At 68.5% G+C, this 19,083-nt stretch overlaps 1 protein-coding gene across 1 annotated transcript; it reads right to left on the bottom strand.

Annotated features, from left to right (window-relative positions):
• Positions 1-1,373: 1,373 nt before the first annotated feature.
• Positions 1,374-19,013, bottom strand: LOC126232320 (uncharacterized). The gene is made up of 10 exons (XM_049942600.1): positions 18,829-19,013; positions 16,736-18,771; positions 16,266-16,684; positions 14,186-16,222; positions 12,573-14,041; positions 10,381-12,445; positions 9,723-10,292; positions 7,587-9,620; positions 2,812-7,464; positions 1,374-2,732 (listed from the first exon to the last, which is right to left on the bottom strand). Exons 1-10 carry the CDS (start codon positions 19,011-19,013, stop codon positions 1,374-1,376), a joined length of 16,827 nt encoding a protein of 5,608 aa, XP_049798557.1.
• Between the last annotated feature and the right edge of the window lie 70 nt (positions 19,014-19,083).

The raw sequence follows: 19,083 nt of genomic DNA, 5'->3' as shown, positions 1-19,083 counted from the left end.
TTCTGCGCAGCCGCTTCTGCGCAGCCGCTTCTGCGCAGCCGCTTCTGCGCAGCCGTTTCTGCGCAGCCGTTTCTGCGCAGCCGTTCCTGCGCAGCCGTTCCTGCGCAGCCGTTCCTGCGCAGCCGTTCCTGCGCAGCCGTTCCTGCGCAGCCGTTCCTGCGCAGCCGTTACTGCGCAGCCGTTACTGCGCAGCCGTTCCTGCGCAGCCGTTCCTGCGCAGCCGTTCCTGCGCAGCCGTTCCTGCGCAGCCGTTCCTGCGCAGCCGTTCCTGCGCAGCCGTTTCTGCGCAGCCGTTCCTGCGCAGCCGTTCCTGCGCAGCCGTTCCTGCGCAGCCGTTCCTGCGCAGCCGTTCCTGCGCAGCCGTTCCTGCGCATCTGTTCCTGCGCATCCGTTCCTGCGCAGCCGTTCCTGCGCAGCCGTTCATGCGCAGCCGTTTCTGCGCAGCCGTTTCTGCGCAGCCGTTTCTGCGCAGCCGTTTATGCGCAGCCGTTTATGCGCAGCCGTTTCTGCGCAGCCGTTTCTGCGCAGCCGTTTCTGCGCAGCCGCTTCTGCGCAGCCGCTTCTGCGCAGCCGCTTCTGCGCAGCCGCTTCTGCGCAGCCGCTTCTGCGCAGCCGCTTCTGCGCAGCCGCTTCTGCGCAGCCGCTTCTGCGCAGCCGCTTCTGCGCAGCCGCTTCTGCGCAGCCGCTTCTGCGCAGCCGCTTCTGCGCAGCCGCTTCTGCGCAGCCGCTTCTGCGCAGCCGCTTCTGCGCAGCCGCTTCTGCGCAGCCGCTTCTGCGCAGCCGCTTCTGCGCAGCCGCTTCTGCGCAGCCGCTTCTGCGCAGCCGCTTCTGCGCAGCCGCTTCTGCGCAGCCGCTTCTGCGCAGCCGCTTCTGCGCAGCCGCTTCTGCGCAGCCGCTTCTGCGCAGCCGCTTCTGCGCAGCCGTTTCTGCGCAGCCGTTTCTGCGCAGCCGTTCCTGCGCAGCCGTTCCTGCGCAGCCGTTCCTGCGCAGCCGTTCCTGCGCAGCCGTTCCTGCGCAGCCGTTACTGCGCAGCCGTTACTGCGCAGCCGTTCCTGCGCAGCCGTTCCTGCGCAGCCGTTCCTGCGCAGCCGTTCCTGCGCTGCCGTTCCTGCGCAGCCGTTCCTGCGCTGCCGTTCCTGCGCAGCCGTTCCTGCGCAGCCGTTCCTGCGCAGCCGTTCCTGCGCAGCCGTTCCTGCGCAGCCGTTCATGCGCAGCCGTTCATGCGCAGCCGTTTCTGCGCAGCCGTTTCTGCGCAGCCGTTTCTGCGCAGCCGCTTCTGCGCAGCCGCTTCTGCGCAGCCGCTTCTGCGCAGCCGCTTCTGCGCAGCCGCTTCTGCGCAGCCGCTTCAGCGCAGCCGCTTCAGCGCAGCCGCTTCAGCGCAGCCGCTTCTGCGCAGCCGCTTCTGCGCAGCCGCTTCTGCGCAGCCGCTTCTGCGCAGCCGCTTCTGCGCAGCCGCTTCTGCGCAGCCGCTTCTGCGCAGCCGCTTCTGCGCAGCCGCTTCTGCGCAGCCGCTTCTGCGCAGCCGCTTCTGCGCAGCCGCTTCTGCGCAGCCGCTTCTGCGCAGCCGCTTCTGCGCAGCCGCTTCTGCGCAGCCGCTTCTGCGCAGCCGCTTCTGCGCAGCCGCTTCTGCGCAGCCGCTTCTGCGCAGCCGCTTCTGCGCAGCCGCTTCTGCGCAGCCGCTTCTGCGCAGCCGCTTCTGCGCAGCCGCTTCTGCGCAGCCGCTTCTGCGCAGCCGCTTCTGCGCAGCCGCTTCTGCGCAGCCGCTTCTGCGCAGCCGCTTCTGCGCAGCCGTTCCTGCGCAGCCGTTCCTGCGCAGCCGTTCCTGCGCAGCCGTTCCTGCGCAGCCGTTCCTGCGCAGCCGTTCCTGCGCAGCCGTTCCTGCGCAGCCGCTTCTGCGCAGCCGCTTCTGCGCAGCCGCTTCTGCGCAGCCGTTTCTGCCTAGCCGTTTCTGCGCAGCCGTTTAGGCGCAGCCGTTTAGGCGCAACTGTTTCTGCGCAGCTGTTTCGGCGCAGCTGTTTCGGCGCAGCTGTTTCTGCGCAGCTGTTTCGAGGCAGCTGTTTCTGCGCAGCTGTTTCGGCGCAGCTGTTTCGGCGCAGCCGTTTCGGCGCAGCCGTTTCGGCGCAGCCGTTTCGGCGCAGCCGTTTCGGCGCAGCCGTTTCGGCGCAGCCGTTTCGGCGCAGCCGTTTCTGCGCAGCCGTTTCTGCGCAGCCGTTGCTGCGCAGCCGTTCCTGCGCAGCCGTTCCTGCGCAGCCGTTCCTGCGCAGCCGTTCCTGCGCAGCCGTTCCTGCGCAGCCGTTCCTGCGCAGCCGTTCCTGCGCAGCCGTTCCTGCGCAGCCTTTCCTGCGCAGCCGCTTCTGCGCAGCCGCTTCTGCGCAGCTGTTCCTGCGCAGCTGCTTCTGCGCAGCTGTTCCTGCGCAGCTGTTCCTGCGCAGCTGCTTCTGCGCAGCTGCTTCTGTGCAGCTGCTTCTGCGCAGCTGCTTCTGCGCAGCTGCTTCTGCGCAGCTGCTTCTGCGCAGCTGTTTCTGCGCAGCTGTTTTTGCGCAGCTGTTTCTGCGCAGCTGTTTCTGCGCAGCTGTTTCTGCGCAGCTGTTTCTGCGCAGCTGTTCCTGCGCAGCCGTTTCGGCGCAGCCGTTTCGGCGCAGCCGTTTCGTCGCAGCCGTTTCGGCGCAGCCGTTTCGGCGCAGACGTTTCTGCGCAGCCGCTTCTGCGCAGCCGCTTCTGCGCAGCCGCTTCTGCGCAGCCGTTTCTGCCTAGCTGTTTCTGCGCAGCTGTTTAGGCGCAACTGTTTAGGCGCAACTGTTTAGGCGCAACTGTTTCGGCGCAGCTGTTTCGGCGCAGCTGTTTCTGCGCAGCTGTTTCGGCGCAGCTGTTTCGGCGCAGCTGTTTCGGCGCAGCTGTTTCGGCGCAGCTGTTTCGGCGCAGCTGTTTCGGCGCAGCTGTTTCGGCGCAGCTGTTTCGGCGCAGCTGTTCATGCGCAGCCGTTCCTGCGCAGCCGTTCCTGCGCAGCCGTTCCTGCGCAGCCGTTCCTGCGCAGCCGTTCCTGCGCAGCCGTTCCTGCGCAGCCGTTTGTGCGCCGCCGTTTGTGCGCAGCCGTTTGTGCGCAGCCGTTTGTGCGCAGCCGTTTGTGTGCAGCCGTTTGTGCGCAGCCGTTTGTGCGCAGGCGTTTGTGCGCAGCCGTTTCTGAGCAGCCGTTTCTGCGCAGCCGCTTCTGCGCAGCCGCTTCTGCGCAGCCGCTTCTGCGCAGCCGCTTCTGCGCAGCCGCTTCTGCGCAGCCGCTTCTGCGCAGCCGCTTCTGCGCAGCCGCTTCTGCGCAGCCGCTTCTGCGCAGCCGCTTCTGCGCAGCCGCTCCTGCGCAGCCGCATCTGCGCAGCCGCTCCTGCGCAGCCGCTCCTGCGCAGCCGCTCCTGCGCAGACGCTCCTGCGCAGACGCTCCTGCGCAGACGCTTCTGCGCAGACGCTTCTGCGCAGCCGCTTCTGCGCAGCCGCTTCTGCGCAGCCGCTTCTGCGCAGCCGTTTCTGCTCAGACGTTTCTGCGCAGCCGTTCCTGCGCAGCCGTTCCTGCGCAGCCGTTCCTGCGCAGCCGTTCCTGCGCAGCCGTTCCTGCGCAGCCGTTGCTGCGCAGCCGTTGCTGCGCAGCCGTTCCTGCGCAGCCGTTCCTGCGCAGCCGTTCCTGCGCAGCCGTTCCTGCGCAGCCGTTCCTGCGCAGCCGTTCCTGCGCAGCCGTTTCTGCGCAGCCGTTCCTGCGCAGCCGTTCCTGCGCAGCCGTTCCTGCGCAGCCGTTCCTGCGCAGCCGTTCCTGCGCAGCCGTTCCTGCGCAGCCGTTCCTGCGCAGCCGTTCCTGCGCAGCCGCTTCTGCGCAGCCGCTTCTGCGCAGCCGCTTCTGCGCAGCCGCTTCTGCGCAGCCGCTTCTGCGCAGCCGCTTCTGCGCAGCCGTTTCTGCGCAGCTGCTTCTGCGCAGCTGTTTCTGCGCAGCTGTTTCTGCGCAGCTGTTCCTGCGCAGCTGCTTCTGCGCAGCTGCTTCTGCGCAGCTGCTTCTGCGCAGCTGCTTCTGCGCAGCTGCTTCTGCGCAGCTGTTTCTGCGCAGCTGTTTCTGCGCAGCTGTTTCTGCCTAGCTGTTTCTGCGCAGCTGTTTCTGCGCAGCTGTTTCTGCGCAGCTGTTCCTGCGCAGCCGTTTCGGCGCAGCCGTTTCGTCGCAGCCGTTTCGGCGCAGCCGTTTCGGCGCAGACGTTTCTGCGCAGCCGTTTCTGCGCAGCCGCTTCTGCGCAGCCGCTTCTGCGCAGCCGCTTCTGCGCAGCCGCTTCTGCGCAGCCGCTTCTGCGCAGCCGCTTCTGCGCAGCCGCTTCTGCGCAGCCGCTTCTGCGCAGCCGCTTCTGCGCAGCCGCTTCTGCGCAGCCGCTTCTGCGCAGCCGCTTCTGCGCAGCCGCTTCTGCGCAGCCGCTTCTGCGCAGCCGCTTCTGCGCAGCCGCTTCTGCGCAGCCGCATCTGCGCAGCCGCTTCTGCGCAGCCGCTTCTGCGCAGCCGCTTGTGCGCAGCCGCTTCTGCGCAGCCGCTTCTGCGCAGCCGCTTCTGCGCAGACGCTTCTGCGCAGACGCTTCTGCGCAGACGCTTCTGCGCAGACGCTTCTGCGCAGACGCTTCTGCGCAGACGCTTCTGCGCAGCCGCTTCTGCGCAGCCGTTTCTGCTCAGACGTTCCTGCGCAGCCGTTCCTGCGCAGCCGTTCCTGCGCAGCCGTTCCTGCGCAGCCGTTCCTGCGCAGCCGTTGCTGCGCAGCCGTTGCTGCGCAGCCGTTCCTGCGCAGCCGTTCCTGCGCAGCCGTTCCTGCGCAGCCGTTCCTGCGCAGCCGTTCCTGCGCAGCCGTTCCTGCGCAGCCGTTCCTGCGCAGCCGTTCCTGCGCAGCCGTTCCTGCGCAGCCGTTCCTGCGCAGCCGCTTCTGCGCAGCCGCTTCTGCGCAGCCGCTTCTGCGCAGCCGCTTCTGCGCAGCCGCTTCTGCGCAGCCGCTTCTGCGCAGCCGCTTCTGCGCAGCGGCTTCTGCGCAGCTGTTTCTGCGCAGCTGTTCCTGCGCAGCTGTTCCTGCGCAGCTGTTCCTGCGCAGCTGCTTCTGCGCAGCTGCTTCTGCGCAGCTGCTTCTGCGCAGCTGCTTCTGCGCAGCTGCTTCTGCGCAGCTGCTTCTGCGCAGCTGTTTCTGCGCAGCTGTTTCTGCCTAGCTGTTTCTGCGCAGCTGTTTCTGCGCAGCTGTTTCTGCGCAGCTGTTCCTGCGCAGCCGTTTCGGCGCAGCCGTTTCGGCGCAGCCGTTTCGGCGAAGCCGTTTCGGCGCAGCCGTTTCGTCGCAGCCGTTTCGGCGCAGCCGTTTCGGCGCAGACGTTTCTGCGCAGCCGTTTCTGCGCAGCCGTTTCTGCGCAGCCGCTTCTGCGCAGCCGCTTCTGCGCAGCCGCTTCTGCGCAGCCGCTCCTGCGCAGCCGCTCCTGCGCAGCCGCTCCTGCGCAGCCGCTCCTGCGCAGCCGCTTCTGCGCAGCCGCTTCTGCGCAGCCGCTTCTGCGCAGCCGCTTCTGCGCAGCCGCTTCTGCGCAGCCGCTTCTGCGCAGCCGCTTCTGCGCAGCCGCTTCTGCGCAGCCGCTTCTGCGCAGCCGCTTCTGCGCAGCCGCTTCTGCGCAGCCGCTTCTGCGCAGCCGCTTCTGCGCAGCCGCTTCTGCGCAGCCGCTTCTGCGCAGCCGCTTCTGCGCAGCCGCTTCTGCGCAGCCGCTTCTGCGCAGCCGCTTCTGCGCAGCCGCTTCTGCGCAGCCGCTTCTGCGCAGCCGCTTCTGCGCAGCCGCTTCTGCGCAGCCGTTTCTGCGCAGCCGCTTCTGCGCAGCCGTTTCTGCGCAGCCGTTTCTGCGCAGCCGTTCCTGCGCAGCCGTTCCTGCGCAGCCGTTCCTGCGCAGCTGCTTCTGCGCAGCTGCTTCTGCGCAGCTGCTTCTGCGCAGCTGCTTCTGCGCAGCTGCTTCTGCGCAGCTGCTTCTGCGCAGCTGTTTCTGCGCAGCTGTTTCTGCGCAGCTGTTTCTGCCTAGCTGTTTCTGCGCAGCTGTTTCTGCGCAGCTGTTTCTGCGCAGCTGTTCCTGCGCAGCCGTTTCGGCGCAGCCGTTTCGGCGCAGCCGTTTCGACGAAGCCGTTTCGGCGCAGCCGTTTCGTCGCAGCCGTTTCGGCGCAGCCGTTTCGGCGCAGACGTTTCTGCGCAGCCGTTTCTGCGCAGCCGCTTCTGCGCAGCCGCTTCTGCGCAGCCGCTTCTGCGCAGCCGCTTCTGCGCAGCCGCTTCTGCGCAGCCGCTTCTGCGCAGCCGCTTCTGCGCAGCCGCTTCTGCGCAGCCGCTTCTGCGCAGCCGCTTCTGCGCAGCCGCTTCTGCGCAGCCGCTTCTGCGCAGCCGCTTCTGCGCAGCCGCTTCTGCGCAGCCGCTTCTGCGCAGCCGCTTCTGCGCAGCCGCTTCTGCGCAGCCGCTTCTGCGCAGCCGTTCCTGCGCAGCCGTTCCTGCGCAGCCGTTCCTGCGCAGCCGTTCCTGCGCAGCCGTTCCTGCGCAGCCGTTCCTGCGCAGCCGTCCCTGCGCAGCCGTTCCTGCGCAGCCGTTCCTGCGCAGCCGTTCCTGCGCAGCCGCTTCTGCGCAGCCGCTTCTGCGCAGCCGCTTCTGCGCAGCCGCTTCTGCGCAGCCGCTTCTGCGCAGCCGCTTCTGCGCAGCCGCTTCTGCGCAGCCGTTTCTGCGCAGCCGCTTCTGCGCAGCCGTTTCTGCGCAGCCGTTCCTGCGCAGCCGTTCCTGCGCAGCCGTTCCTGCGCAGCTGCTTCTGCGCAGCTGCTTCTGCGCAGCTGCTTCTGCGCAGCTGCTTCTGCGCAGCTGCTTCTGCGCAGCTGCTTCTGCGCAGCTGCTTCTGTGCAGCTGTTTCTGCGCAGCTGTTTCTGCCTAGCTGTTTCTGCGCAGCCGTTTCTGCGCAGCCGTTCCTGCGCAGCCGTTCCTGCGCAGCCGTTTCGGCGCAGCCGTTTCGGCGCAGCCGTTTCGGCGAAGCCGTTTCGGCGCAGCCGTTTCGTCGCAGCCGTTTCGGCGCAGCCGTTTCGGCGCAGACGTTTCTGCGCAGCCGTTTCTGCGCAGCCGCTTCTGCGCAGCCGCTTCTGCGCAGCCGCTTCTGCGCAGCCGCTTCTGCGCAGCCGCTTCTGCGCAGCCGCTTCTGCGCAGCCGCTTCTGCGCAGCCGCTTCTGCGCAGCCGCTTCTGCGCAGCCGCTTCTGCGCAGCCGCTTCTGCGCAGCCGCTTCTGCGCAGCCGCTTCTGCGCAGCCGCTTCTGCGCAGCCGCTTCTGCGCAGCCGCTTCTGCGCAGCCGCTTCTGCGCAGCCGCATCTGCGCAGCCGCTTCTGCGCAGCCGCTTCTGCGCAGCCGCTTCTGCGCAGCCGCTTCTGCGCAGCCGCTTCTGCGCAGCCGCTTCTGCGCAGCCGCTTCTGCGCAGACGCTTCTGCGCAGACGCTTCTGCGCAGACGCTTCTGCGCAGACGCTTCTGCGCAGACGCTTCTGCGCAGCCGCTTCTGCGCAGCCGCTTCTGCGCAGCCGCTTCTGCGCAGCCGCTTCTGCTCAGACGTTTCTGCGCAGCCGTTCCTGCGCAGCCGTTCCTGCGCAGCCGTTCCTGCGCAGCCGTTCCTGCGCAGCCGTTGCTGCGCAGCCGTTCCTGCGCAGCCGTTCCTGCGCAGCCGTTCCTGCGCAGCCGTTCCTGCGCAGCCGTTCCTGCGCAGCCGTTCCTGCGCAGCCGTTCCTGCGCAGCCGTTCCTGCGCAGCCGTTCCTGCGCAGCCGTTCCTGCGCAGCCGTTCCTGCGCAGCCGTTCCTGCGCAGCCGTTCCTGCGCAGCCGCTTCTGCGCAGCCGCTTCTGCGCAGCCGCTTCTGCGCAGCCGCTTCTGCGCAGCCGCTTCTGCGCAGCCGCTTCTGCGCAGCCGCTTCTGCGCAGCCGCTTCTGCGCAGCCGCTTCTGCGCAGCCGCTTCTGCGCAGCCGTTCCTGCGCAGCCGTTCCTGCGCAGCCGTTCCTGCGCAGCTGCTTCTGCGCAGCTGCTTCTGCGCAGCTGCTTCTGCGCAGCTGCTTCTGCGCAGCTGCTTCTGCGCAGCTGTTTCTGCCTAGCTGTTTCTGCGCAGCTGTTTCTGCGCAGCCGTTTCTGCGCAGCCGTTCCTGCGCAGCCGTTTCGGCGCAGCCGTTTCGGCGCAGCCGTTTCGGCGAAGCCGTTTCGGCGCAGCCGTTTCGTCGCAGCCGTTTCGGCGCAGCCGTTTCGGCGCAGACGTTTCTGCGCAGCCGTTTCTGCGCAGCCGTTTCTGCGCAGCCGCTTCTGCGCAGCCGCTTCTGCGCAGCCGCTTCTGCGCAGCCGCTTCTGCGCAGCCGCTTCTGCGCAGCCGCTTCTGCGCAGCCGCTTCTGCGCAGCCGCTTCTGCGCAGCCGCTTCTGCGCAGCCGCTTCTGCGCAGCCGCTTCTGCGCAGCCGCTTCTGCGCAGCCGCTTCTGCGCAGCCGCTTCTGCGCAGCCGCTTCTGCGCAGCCGCTTCTGCGCAGCCGCTTCTGCGCAGCCGCTTCTGCGCAGCCGCTTCTGCGCAGCCGCTTCTGCGCAGCCGCTTCTGCGCAGCCGCTTCTGCGCAGCCGCTTCTGCGCAGCCGCTTCTGAGCAGCCGCTTCTGCGCAGCCGCTTCTGCGCAGCCGTTTCTGCGCAGCCGCTTCTGCGCAGCCGTTCCTGCGCAGCCGTTCCTGCGCAGCCGTTCCTGCGCAGCCGTTCCTGCGCAGCCGCTTCTGCGCAGCCGCTTCTGCGCAGCCGCTTCTGCGCAGCCGCTTCTGCGCAGCCGCTTCTGCGCAGCTGTTTCTGCGCAGCTGTTTCTGCCTAGCTGTTTCTGCGCAGCTGTTTCTGCGCAGCTGTTCCTGCGCAGCTGTTCCTGCGCAGCCGTTTCGGCGCAGCCGTTTCGGCGCAGCCGTTTCGGCGAAGCCGTTTCGGCGCAGCCGTTTCGTCGCAGCCGTTTCGGCGCAGCCGTTTCGGCGCAGACGTTTCTGCGCAGCCGTTTCTGCGCAGCCGTTTCTGCGCAGCCGCTTCTGCGCAGCCGCTTCTGCGCAGCCGCTTCAGCGCAGCCGCTTCTGCGCAGCCGCTTCTGCGCAGCCGCTTCTGCGCAGCCGCTTCTGCGCAGCCGCTTCTGCGCAGCCGCTTCTGCGCAGCCGCTTCTGCGCAGCCGCTTCTGCGCAGCCGCTTCTGCGCAGCCGCTTCTGCGCAGCCGCTTCTGCGCAGCCGCTTCTGCGCAGCCGCTTCTGCGCAGCCGCTTCTGCGCAGCCGCTTCTGCGCAGCCGCTTCTGCGCAGCCGCTTCTGCGCAGCCGCTTCTGCGCAGCCGCTTCTGCGCAGCCGCTTCTGCGCAGCCGCTTCTGCGCAGCCGCTTCTGCGCAGCCGCTTCTGCGCAGCCGCTTCTGCGCAGCCGTTTCTGCGCAGCCGCTTCTGCGCAGCCGCTTCTGCGCAGCCGCTTCTGCGCAGCCGCTTCTGCGCAGCCGCTTCTGCGCAGCCGCTTCTGCGCAGCCGCTTCTGCGCAGCCGTTTCTGCGCAGCCGTTTCTGCGCAGCCGTTTCTGCGCAGCCGTTCCTGCGCAGCCGTTCCTGCGCAGCCGTTCCTGCGCAGCCGATTCTGCGCAACCGTTACTGCGCAGCCGTTACTGCGCAGCCGTTTCTGCGCAGCCGTTTCTGCGCAGCCGTTCCTGCGCAGCCGTTCCTGCGCAGCCGTTCCTGCGCAGCCGTTCCTGCGCAGCCGTTCCTGCGCAGCCGTTGCTGCGCAGCCGTTCCTGCGCAGCCGTTCCTGCGCAGCCGTTCCTGCGCAGCCGTTCCTGCGCAGCCGTTCCTGCGCAGCCGTTCCTGCGCAGCCGTTCCTGCGCAGCCGTTCCTGCGCAGCCGTTCCTGCGCAGCCGTTCCTGCGCAGCCGTTCCTGCGCAGCCGTTCCTGCGCAGCCGCTTCTGCGCAGCCGCTTCAGCGCAGCCGCTTCTGCGCAGCCGCTTCTGCGCAGCCGCTTCTGCGCAGCCGCTTCTGCGCAGCCGCTTCTGCGCAGCCGCTTCTGCGCAGCCGTTTCTGCCTAGCTGTTTCTGGGCAGCTGCTTCTGCGCAGCTGCTTCTGCGCAGCTGCTTCTGCGCAGCTGCTTCTGCGCAGCTGCTTCTGCGCAGCTGCTTCTGCGCAGCTGCTTCTGCGCAGCCGTTCCTGCGCAGCCGTTTCGGCGCAGCCGTTTCGGCGCAGCCGTTTCGGCGCAGCCGTTTCGGCGCAGCCGTTTCTGCGCAGCCGTTTCGGCGCAGCCGTTTCTGCGCAGCCGTTTCGGCGCAGCCGTTTCGGCGCAGCCGTTTCTGCGCAGCCGTTTCTGCGCAGCCGTTCCTGCGCAGCCGTTCCTGCGCAGCCGTTCCTGCGCAGCCGTTCCTGCGCAGCCGTTCCTGCGCAGCCGTTCCTGCGCATCTGTTCCTGCGCTGCTTCTGCGCAGCTGCTTCTGCGCAGCTGTTCCTGCGCAGCTGTTCCTGCGCAGCTGCTGCTGCGCAGCTGCTTCTGCGCAGCTGCTTCTGCGCAGCTGCTTCTGCGCAGCTGCTTCTGCGCAGCTGCTTCTGCGCAGCTGTTTCTGCGCAGCTGTTTCTGCGCAGCTGTTTCTGCGCAGTTGTTTCTGCCTAGCTGTTTCTGCGCAGCTGTTTCTGCGCAGCTGTTCCTGCGCAGCCGTTTCGGCGCAGCCGTTTCGGCGCAGCCGTTTCGGCGCAGCCGTTTCGGCGCAGCCGTTTCGTCGCAGCCGTTTCGGCGCAGACGTTTCTGCGCAGCCGTTTCTGCGCAGCCGCTTCTGCGCAGCCGCTTCTGCGCAGCCGCTTCTGCGCAGCCGCTTCTGCGCAGCCGCTTCTGCGCAGCCGCTTCTGCGCAGCCGCTTCTGCGCAGCCGCTTCTGCGCAGCCGTTTCTGCGCAGCCGCTTCTGCGCAGCCGCTTCTGCGCAGCCGCTTCTGCGCAGCTGTTTCTGCCTAGCTGTTTCTGGGCAGCTGCTTCTGCGCAGCCGCTTCTGCGCAGCCGCTTCTGCGCAGCCGCTTCTGCGCAGCCGCTTCTGCGCAGCCGCTTCTGCGCAGCCGCTTCTGCGCAGCCGCTTCTGCGCAGCCGCTTCTGCGCAGCCGCTTCTGCGCAGCCGCTTCTGCGCAGCCGCTTCTGCGCAGCCGCTTCTGCGCAGCCGCTTCTGCGCAGCCGCTTCTGCGCAGCCGCTTCTGCGCAGCCGCTTCTGCGCAGCCGCTTCTGCGCAGCCGCTTCTGCGCAGCCGCTTCTGCGCAGCCGCTTCTGCGCAGCCGCTTCTGCGCAGCCGCTTCTGCGCAGCCGCTTCTGCGCAGCCGCTTCTGCGCAGCCGCTTCTGCGCAGCCGCTTCTGCGCAGCCGCTTCTGCGCAGCCGCTTCTGCGCAGCCGTTCCTGCGCAGCCGTTCCTGCGCAGCCGTTCCTGCGCAGCCGTTCCTGCGCAGCCGTTCCTGCGCAGCCGTTCCTGCGCAGCCGTTCCTGCGCAGCCGTTCCTGCGCAGCCGTTCCTGCGCAGCCGTTCCTGCGCAGCCGTTCCTGCGCAGCCGTTCCTGCGCAGCCGTTCCTGCGCAGCCGTTCCTGCGCAGCCGTTCCTGCGCAGCCGTTCCTGCGCAGCCGTTCCTGCGCAGCCGTTCCTGCGCAGCCGTTCCTGCGCAGCCGTTCCTGCGCAGCCGCTTCTGCGCAGCCGCTTCTGCGCAGCCGCTTCTGCGCAGCCGCTTCTGCGCAGCCGTTTCTGCGCAGCCGCTTCTGCGCAGCCGCTTCTGCGCAGCCGCTTCAGCGCAGCCGCTTCTGCGCAGCCGCTTCTGCGCAGCCGCTTCTGCGCAGCCGCTTCTGCGCAGCCGTTTCTGCGCAGCCGCTTCTGCGCAGCCGCTTCTGCGCAGCCGCTTCTGCGCAGCCTTTTCTGCCTAGCTGTTTCTGGGCAGCCGCTTCTGCGCAGCCGCTTCTGCGCAGCCGCTTCTGCGCAGCCGCTTCTGCGCAGCCGCTTCTGCGCAGCCGCTTCTGCGCAGCCGCTTCTGCGCAGCCGCTTCTGCGCAGCCGCTTCTGCGCAGCCGCTTCTGCGCAGCCGCTTCTGCGCAGCCGCTTCTGCGCAGCCTCTTCTGCGCAGCCGCTTCTGCGCAGCCGCTTCTGCGCAGCCGCTTCTGCGCAGCCGCTTCTGCGCAGCCGCTTCTGCGCAGCCGCTTCTGCGCAGCCGCTTCTGCGCAGCCGCTTCTGCGCAGCCGCTTCTGCGCAGCCGCTTCTGCGCAGCCGCTTCTGCGCAGCCGCTTCTGCGCAGCCGCTTCTGCGCAGCCGCTTCTGCGCAGCCGCTTCTGCGCAGCCGCTTCTGCGCAGCCGCTTCTGCGCAGCCGCTTCTGCGCAGCCGCTTCTGCGCAGCCGCTTCTGCGCAGCCGGTTCTGCGCAGCCGCTTCTGCGCAGCCGCTTCTGCGCAGCCGTTTCTGCGCAGCCGTTTCTGCGCAGCCGTTTCTGCGCAGCCGTTTCTGCGCAGCCGTTCCTGCGCAGCCGTTCCTGCGCAGCCGATTCTGCGCAGCCGTTCCTGCGCAGCCGTTACTGCGCAGCCGTTACAGCGCAGCCGTTTCTGCGCAGCCGTTCCTGCGCAGCCGTTCCTGCGCAGCCGTTCCTGCGCAGCCGTTCCTGCGCAGCCGTTCCTGCGCAGCCGTTGCTGCGCAGCCGTTGCTGCGCAGCCGTTCCTGCGCAGCCGTTCCTGCGCAGCCGTTCCTGCGCAGCCGTTCCTGCGCAGCCGTTCCTGCGCAGCCGTTCCTGCGCAGCCGTTCCTGCGCAGCCGTTCCTGCGCAGCCGTTCCTGCGCAGCCGCTTCTGCGCAGCCGCTTCTGCGCAGCCGCTTCTGCGCAGCCGCTTCTGCGCAGCCGTTTCTGCGCAGCCGCTTCTGCGCAGCCGCTTCTGCGCAGCCGTTTCTGCGCAGCCGCTTCTGCGCAGCCGCTTCTGCGCAGCCGCTTCTGCGCAGCCGTTTCTGCCTAGCTGTTTCTGGGCAGCTGCTTCTGCGCAGCTGCTTCTGCGCAGCTGCTTCTGCGCAGCTGCTTCTGCGCAGCTGCTTCTGCGCAGCTGCTTCTGCGCAGCTGCTTCTGCGCAGCTGCTTCTGCGCAGCTGTTTCTGCGCAGCTGTTTCTGCGCAGCTGTTTCTGCCTAGCTGTTTCTGCGCAGCTGTTTCTGCGCAGCCGTTTCTGCGCAGCCGTTCCTGCGCAGCCGTTTCGGCGCAGCCGTTTCGGCGCAGCCGTTTCGGCGCAGCCGTTTCTGCGCAGCCGTTTCGGCGCAGCCGTTTCGGCGCAGCCGTTTCGGCGCAGCCGTTTCTGCGCAGCCGCTTCTGCGCAGCCGCTTCTGCGCAGCCGCTTCTGCGCAGCCGCTTCTGCGCAGCCGCTTCTGCGCAGCCGCTTCTGCGCAGCCGCTTCTGCGCAGCCGCTTCTGCGCAGCCGCTTCTGCGCAGCCGCTTCTGCGCAGCCGCTTCTGCGCAGCCGTTCCTGCGCAGCCGTTCCTGCGCAGCCGTTCCTGCGCAGCCGTTCCTGCGCAGCCGTTCCTGCGCAGCCGTTCCTGCGCAGCCGTTCCTGCGCAGCCGTTCCTGCGCAGCCGCTTCTGCGCAGCCGCTTCTGCGCAGCCGCTTCTGCGCAGCCGCTTCTGCGCAGCCGCTTCTGCGCAGCCGCTTCTGCGCAGCCGCTTCTGCGCAGCCGCTTCTGGGCAGCCGCTTCTGCGCAGCCGCTTCTGCGCAGCCGCTTCTGCGCAGCCGCTTCTGCGCAGCCGCTTCTGCGCAGCCGCTTCTGCGCAGCCGTTTCTGCCTAGCTGTTTCTGGGCAGCTGCTTCTGCGCAGCTGCTTCTGCGCAGCTGCTTCTGCGCAGCTGCTTCTGCGCAGCTGCTTCTGCGCAGCTGCTTCTGCGCAGCTGCTTCTGCGCAGCTGTTTCTGCGCAGCTGTTTCTGCGCAGCTGTTTCTGCGCAGCTGTTTCTGCGCAGCTGTTTCGGCGCAGCCGTTTCGGCGCAGCCGTTTCGGCGCAGCCGTTTCGGCGCAGCCGTTTCGGCGCAGCCGTTTCTGCGCAGCCGTTTCGGGTCAGCCGTTTCGGCGCAGCCGTTTCGGCGCAGCCGTTTCGGCGCAGCCGTTTCTGCGCAGCCGTTTCGGCGCAGCCGTTTCGGCGCAGCCGTTTCGGCGCAGCCGTTTCGGCGCAGCCGTTCCTGCGCAGCCGTTCCTGCGCAGCCGTTCATGCGCAGCCGTTCCTGCGCAGCCGTTCCTGCGCAGCCGTTCCTGCGCAGCCGTTCCTGCGCAGCCGTTCCTGCGCAGCCGCTTCTGCGCAGCTGTTCCTGCGCAGCTGTTCCTGCGCTGCTTCTGCGCAGCTGCTTCTGCGCAGCTGTTCCTGCGCAGCTGCTTCTGCGCAACTGCTTCTGCGCAGCTGCTTCTGCGCAGCTGCTTCTGCGCAGCTGCTTCTGCGCAGCTGCTTCTGCGCAGCTGTTTCTGCGCAGCTGTTTCTGCGCAGCTGTTTCTGCGCAGCTGTTTCTGCCTAGCTGTTTCTGCGCAGCTGTTTCTGCGCAGCTGTTCCTGCGCAGCCGTTTCGCCGCAGCCGTTTCGGCGCAGCCGTTTCGGCGCAGCCGTTTCGGCGCAGCCGTTTCGTCGCAGCCGTTTCGGCGCTGCCGTTTCGGCGCAGACGTTTCTGCGCAGCCGTTTCTGCGCAGCCGTTTCTGCGCAGCCGCTTCTGCGCAGCCGCTTCTGCGCAGCCGCTTCTGCGCAGCCGCTTCTGCGCAGCCGCTTCTGCGCAGCCGCTTCTGCGCAGCCGCTTCTGCGCAGCCGCTTCTGCGCAGCCGCTTCTGCGCAGCCGCTTCTGCGCAGCCGCTTCTGCGCAGCCGCTTCTGCGCAGCCGCTTCTGCGCAGCCGCTTCTGCGCAGCCGCTTCTGCGCAGCCGCTTCTGCGCAGCCGCTTCTGCGCAGCCGCTTCTGCGCAGCCGCTTCTGCGCAGCCGCTTCTGCGCAGCCGCTTCTGCGCAGCCGCTTCTGCGCAGCCGCTTCTGCGCAGCCGCTTCTGCGCAGCCGCTTCTGCGCAGCCGCTTCTGCGCAGCCGCTTCTGCGCAGCCGCTTCTGCGCAGCCGCTTCTGCGCAGCCGCTTCTGCGCAGCCGTTTCTGCGCAGCCGCTTCTGCGCAGCCGTTTCTGCGCAGCCGTTTCTGCGCAGCCGTTCCTGCGCAGCCGTTCCTGCGCAGCCGTTCCTGCGCAGCCGTTCCTGCGCAGCCGTTCCTGCGCAGCCGTTCCTGCGCAGCCGTTCCTGCGCAGCCGCTTCTGCGCAGCCGCTTCTGCGCAGCCGCTTCTGCGCAGCCGCTTCTGCGCAGCCGCTTCTGCGCAGCCGCTTCTGCGCAGCCGCTTCTGCGCAGCCGCTTCTGCGCAGCCGTTTCTGCCTAGCTGTTTCTGGGCAGCTGCTTCTGCGCAGCTGCTTCTGCGCAGCTGCTTCTGCGCAGCTGCTTCTGCGCAGCTGCTTCTGCGCAGCTGTTTCTGCGCAGCTGTTTCTGCGCAGCTGTTTCTGCGCAGCTGTTTCTGCGCAGCTGTTTCTGCGCAGCCGTTTCTGCGCAGCCGTTTCTGCGCAGCCGTTTCGGCGCAGCCGTTTCGGCGCAGCCGTTTCTGCGCAGCCGTTTCGGCGCAGCCGTTTCGGCGCAGCCGTTTCGGCGCAGCCGCTTCTGCGCAGCCGCTTCTGCGCAGCCGCTTCTGCGCAGCCGCTTCTGCGCAGCCGCTTCTGCGCAGCCGCTTCTGCGCAGCCGCTTCTGCGCAGCCGCTTCTGCGCAGCCGCTTCTGCGCAGCCGCTTCTGCGCAGCCGCTTCTGCGCAGCCGCTTCTGCGCAGCCGCTTCTGCGCAGCCGCTTCTGCGCAGCCGCTTCTGCGCAGCCGCTTCTGCGCAGCCGCTTCTGCGCAGCCGCTTCTGCGCAGCCGCTTCTGCGCAGCCGCTTCTGCGCAGCCGCTTCTGCGCAGCCGCTTCTGCGCAGCCGCTTCTGCGCAGCAGCTTCTGCGCAGCAGCTTCTGCGCAGCCGCTTCTGCGCAGCCGCTTCTGCGCAGCCGCTGCTGCGCAGCCGCTGCTGCGCAGCCGCTTCTGCGCAGCCGCTTCTGCGCAGCCGCTTCTGCGCAGCCGTTTCTGCGCAGCCGTTTCTGCGCAGCCGCTTCTGCGCAGCCGCTTCTGCGCAGCCGCTTCTGCGCAGCCGTTCCTGCGCAGCCGTTCCTGCGCAGCCGTTCCTGCGCAGCCGTTCCTGCGCAGCCGTTACTGCGCAGCCGTTACTGCGCAGCCGTTACTGCGCAGCCGTTCCTGCGCAGCCGTTCCTGCGCAGCCGTTCCTGCGCAGCCGTTCCTGCGCAGCCGTTCCTGCGCAGCCGTTGCTGCGCAGCCGTTGCTGCGCAGCCGTTGCTGCGCAGCCGTTGCTGCGCAGCCGTTGCTGCGCAGCCGTTGCTGCGCAGCCGTTGCTGCGCAGCCGTTCCTGCGCAGCCGTTCCTGCGCAGCCGTTCCTGCGCAGCCGTTCCTGCGCAGCCGTTCCTGCGCAGCCGTTCCTGCGCAGCCGTTCCTGCGCAGCCGTTCCTGCGCAGCCGTTCCTGCGCAGCCGTTCCTGCGCAGCCGCTTCTGCGCAGCCGCTTCTGCGCAGCCGCTTCTGCGCAGCCGCTTCTGCGCAGCCGCTTCTGCGCAGCCGCTTCTGCGCAGCCGCTTCTGCGCAGCCGCTTCTGCGCAGCCGTTTCTGCCTAGCTGTTTCTGCGCAGCTGTTTAGGCGCAACTGTTTCGGCGCAGCTGTTTCTGCGCAGCTGTTTCGGCGCAGCTGTTTCGGCGCAGCTGTTTCGGCGCAGCTGTTTCGGCGAAGCCGTTTCGGCGCAGCCGTTTCGGCGCAGCCGTTTCGGCGCAGCCGTTCATGCGCAGCCGTTCCTGCGCAGCCGTTCCTGCGCAGCCGTTCCTGCGCAGCCGTTTCTGCGCCGCCGTTTGTGCGCAGCCGTTTGTGCGCAGCCGTTTGTGCGCAGCCGTTTGTGCGCAGCCGTTTGTGCGCAGCCGTTTGTGCGCAGCCGTTTGTGCGCAGCCGTTTCTGCGCAGCCGTTTCTGCGCAGCCGCTTCTGCGCAGCCGCTTCTGCGCAGCCGCTTCTGCGCAGCCGCTTCTGCGCAGCCGCTTCTGCGCAGCCGCTTCTGCGCAGCCGCTTCTGCGCAGACGCTTCTGCGCAGACGCTTCTGCGCAGACGCTTCTGCGCAGACGCTTCTGCGCAGACGCTTCTGCGCAGACGCTTCTGCGCAGACGCTTCTGCGCAGACGTTTCTGCGCAGCCGTTTCTGCGCAGCCGTTTCTGCGCAGCCGTTCCTGCGCAGCCGTTCCTGCGCAGCCGTTGCTGCGCAGCCGTTCCTGCGCAGCCGTTCCTGCGCAGCCGTTCCTGCGCAGCCGTTCCTGCGCAGCCGTTCCTGCGCAGCCGTTTCTGCGCAGCCGTTCCTGCGCAGCCGTTACTGCGCAGCCGTTTCTGCGCAGCCGTTTCTGCGCAGCCGTTTCTGCGCAGCCGTTCCTGCGCAGCCGTTCCTGCGCAGCCGTTCCTGCGCAGCCGTTCCTGCGCAGCCGTTCCTGCGCAGCCGTTCCTGCGCAGCCGTTCCTGCGCAGCCGTTCCTGCGCAGCCGTTCCTGCGCAGCCGTTCCTGCGCAGCCGTTCCTGCGCAGCCGTTGCTGCGCAGCCGTTGCTGCGCAGCCGTTCCTGCGCAGCCGTTCCTGCGCAGCCGTTCCTGCGCAGCCGTTCCTGCGCAGCCGTTCCTGCGCAGCCGTTCCTGCGCAGCCGTTCCTGCGCAGCCGTTCCTGCGCAGCCGTTACTGCGCAGCCGTTTCTGCGCAGCCGTTTCTGCGCAGCCGTTCCTGCGCAGCCGTTCCTGCGCAGCCGTTCCTGCGCAGCCGTTCCTGCGCAGCCGTTCCTGCGCAGCCGTTCCTGCGCAGCCGTTCCTGCGCAGCCGTTCCTGCGCAGCCGTTCCTGCGCAGCCGTTCCTGCGCAGCCGTTCCTGCGCAGCCGTTCCTGCGCAGCCGTTCCTGCGCAGCCGTTCCTGCGCAGCAGTTCCTGCGCAGCAGTTCCTGCGCAGCTGTTCCTGCGCAGCTGTTCCTGCGCAGCTGTTCCTGCGCAGCTGTTTCTGCGCAGCCGTTCCTGCGCAGCCGTTCCTGCGCAGCCGTTCCTGCGCAGCCGTTACTGCGCAGCCGTTCCTGCGCAGCCGTTTCTGCGCAGCCGTTCCTGCGCAGCCGTTCCTGCGCAGCCGTTCCTGCGCAGCCGTTTCTGCGCAGCCGTTTCTGCGCAGCCGTTTCTGCGCAGCCGTTTCTGCGCAGCCGTTTCTGCGCAGCCGTTTCTGCGCAGCCGTTTCTGCGCAGCCGTTTCTGCGCAGCCGTTTCTGCCTAGCCGTTTCTGCGCAGCCGTTTCTGCGCAGCCGTTTCTGCGCAGCCGTTTCTGCGCAGCCGTTTCTGCGCAGCCGTTTCTGCGCAGCCGTTTCTGCGCAGCCGTTTCTGCCTAGCCGTTTCTGCGCAGCCGTTTCTGCGCAGCCGTTTCTGCGCAGCCGTTTCTGCGCAGCCGTTTCTGCGCAGCCGCTTCTGCGCAGCCGCTTCTGCGCAGCCGCTTCTGCGCAGCCGCTTCTGCGCAGCCGCTTCTGTGCAGCCGCTTCTGCGCAGCCGCTTCTGCGCAGCCGCTTCTGCGCAGCCGCTTCTGCGCAGCCGCTTCTGCGCAGCCGCTTCTGCGCAGCCGCTTCTGCGCAGCCGCTTCTGCGCAGCCGCTTCTGCGCAGGCCGTTCCTGCGCAGCCGTTCCTGCGCAGCCGTTCCTGCGCAGCCGTTCCTGCGCAGCCGTTCCTGCGCAGCCGTTACTGCGCAGCCGTTACTTGCGCAGCCGTTCCTGCGCAGCCGTTCCTGCGCAGCCGTTCCTGCGCAAGCCGTTCCTGCGCAGCCGTTCCTGCGCAGCCGTTCCTGCGCAGCCGTTCCTGCGCAGCCGTTCCTGCGCAGCCGTTCCTGCGCAGCCGTTCCTGCGCAGCCGTTCCTGCGCAGCCGTTCCTGCGCAGCCGTTCATGCGCAGCCGTTTCTGCGCAGCCGTTTCTGCGCAGCCGTTTCTGCGCAGCCGTTTCTGCGCAGTCCGTTTA

Source organism: Schistocerca nitens, unplaced genomic scaffold, assembly GCF_023898315.1.
Source record: "Schistocerca nitens isolate TAMUIC-IGC-003100 unplaced genomic scaffold, iqSchNite1.1 HiC_scaffold_468, whole genome shotgun sequence".
NCBI classification, from domain to species: Eukaryota; Metazoa; Arthropoda; class Insecta; order Orthoptera; family Acrididae; genus Schistocerca; species Schistocerca nitens.
The sequence above is the reverse complement of the archived record's forward strand: the minus strand, read 5'-3'. Positions and strand labels throughout refer to the sequence as shown.

Coding starts and splice junctions, on each gene's coding strand:
- LOC126232320 (XM_049942600.1), bottom strand. CDS start 19,013: ATGAACGGCTGCGCAGGAACGGCTGCGCAGGAACGGCTGCGCAGGAAC. Junction 12,446..12,572: donor TGCGCAGAAACGGCTGCGCT/GTAACGGCTGCG, acceptor ACGGCTGCGCAG/AAACGGCTGCGCAGAAGCGG. Junction 10,293..10,380: donor GGCTGCGCAGGAACGGCTGC/GCAGGAACGGCT, acceptor ACGGCTGCGCAG/AAACGGCTGCGCCGAAACGG.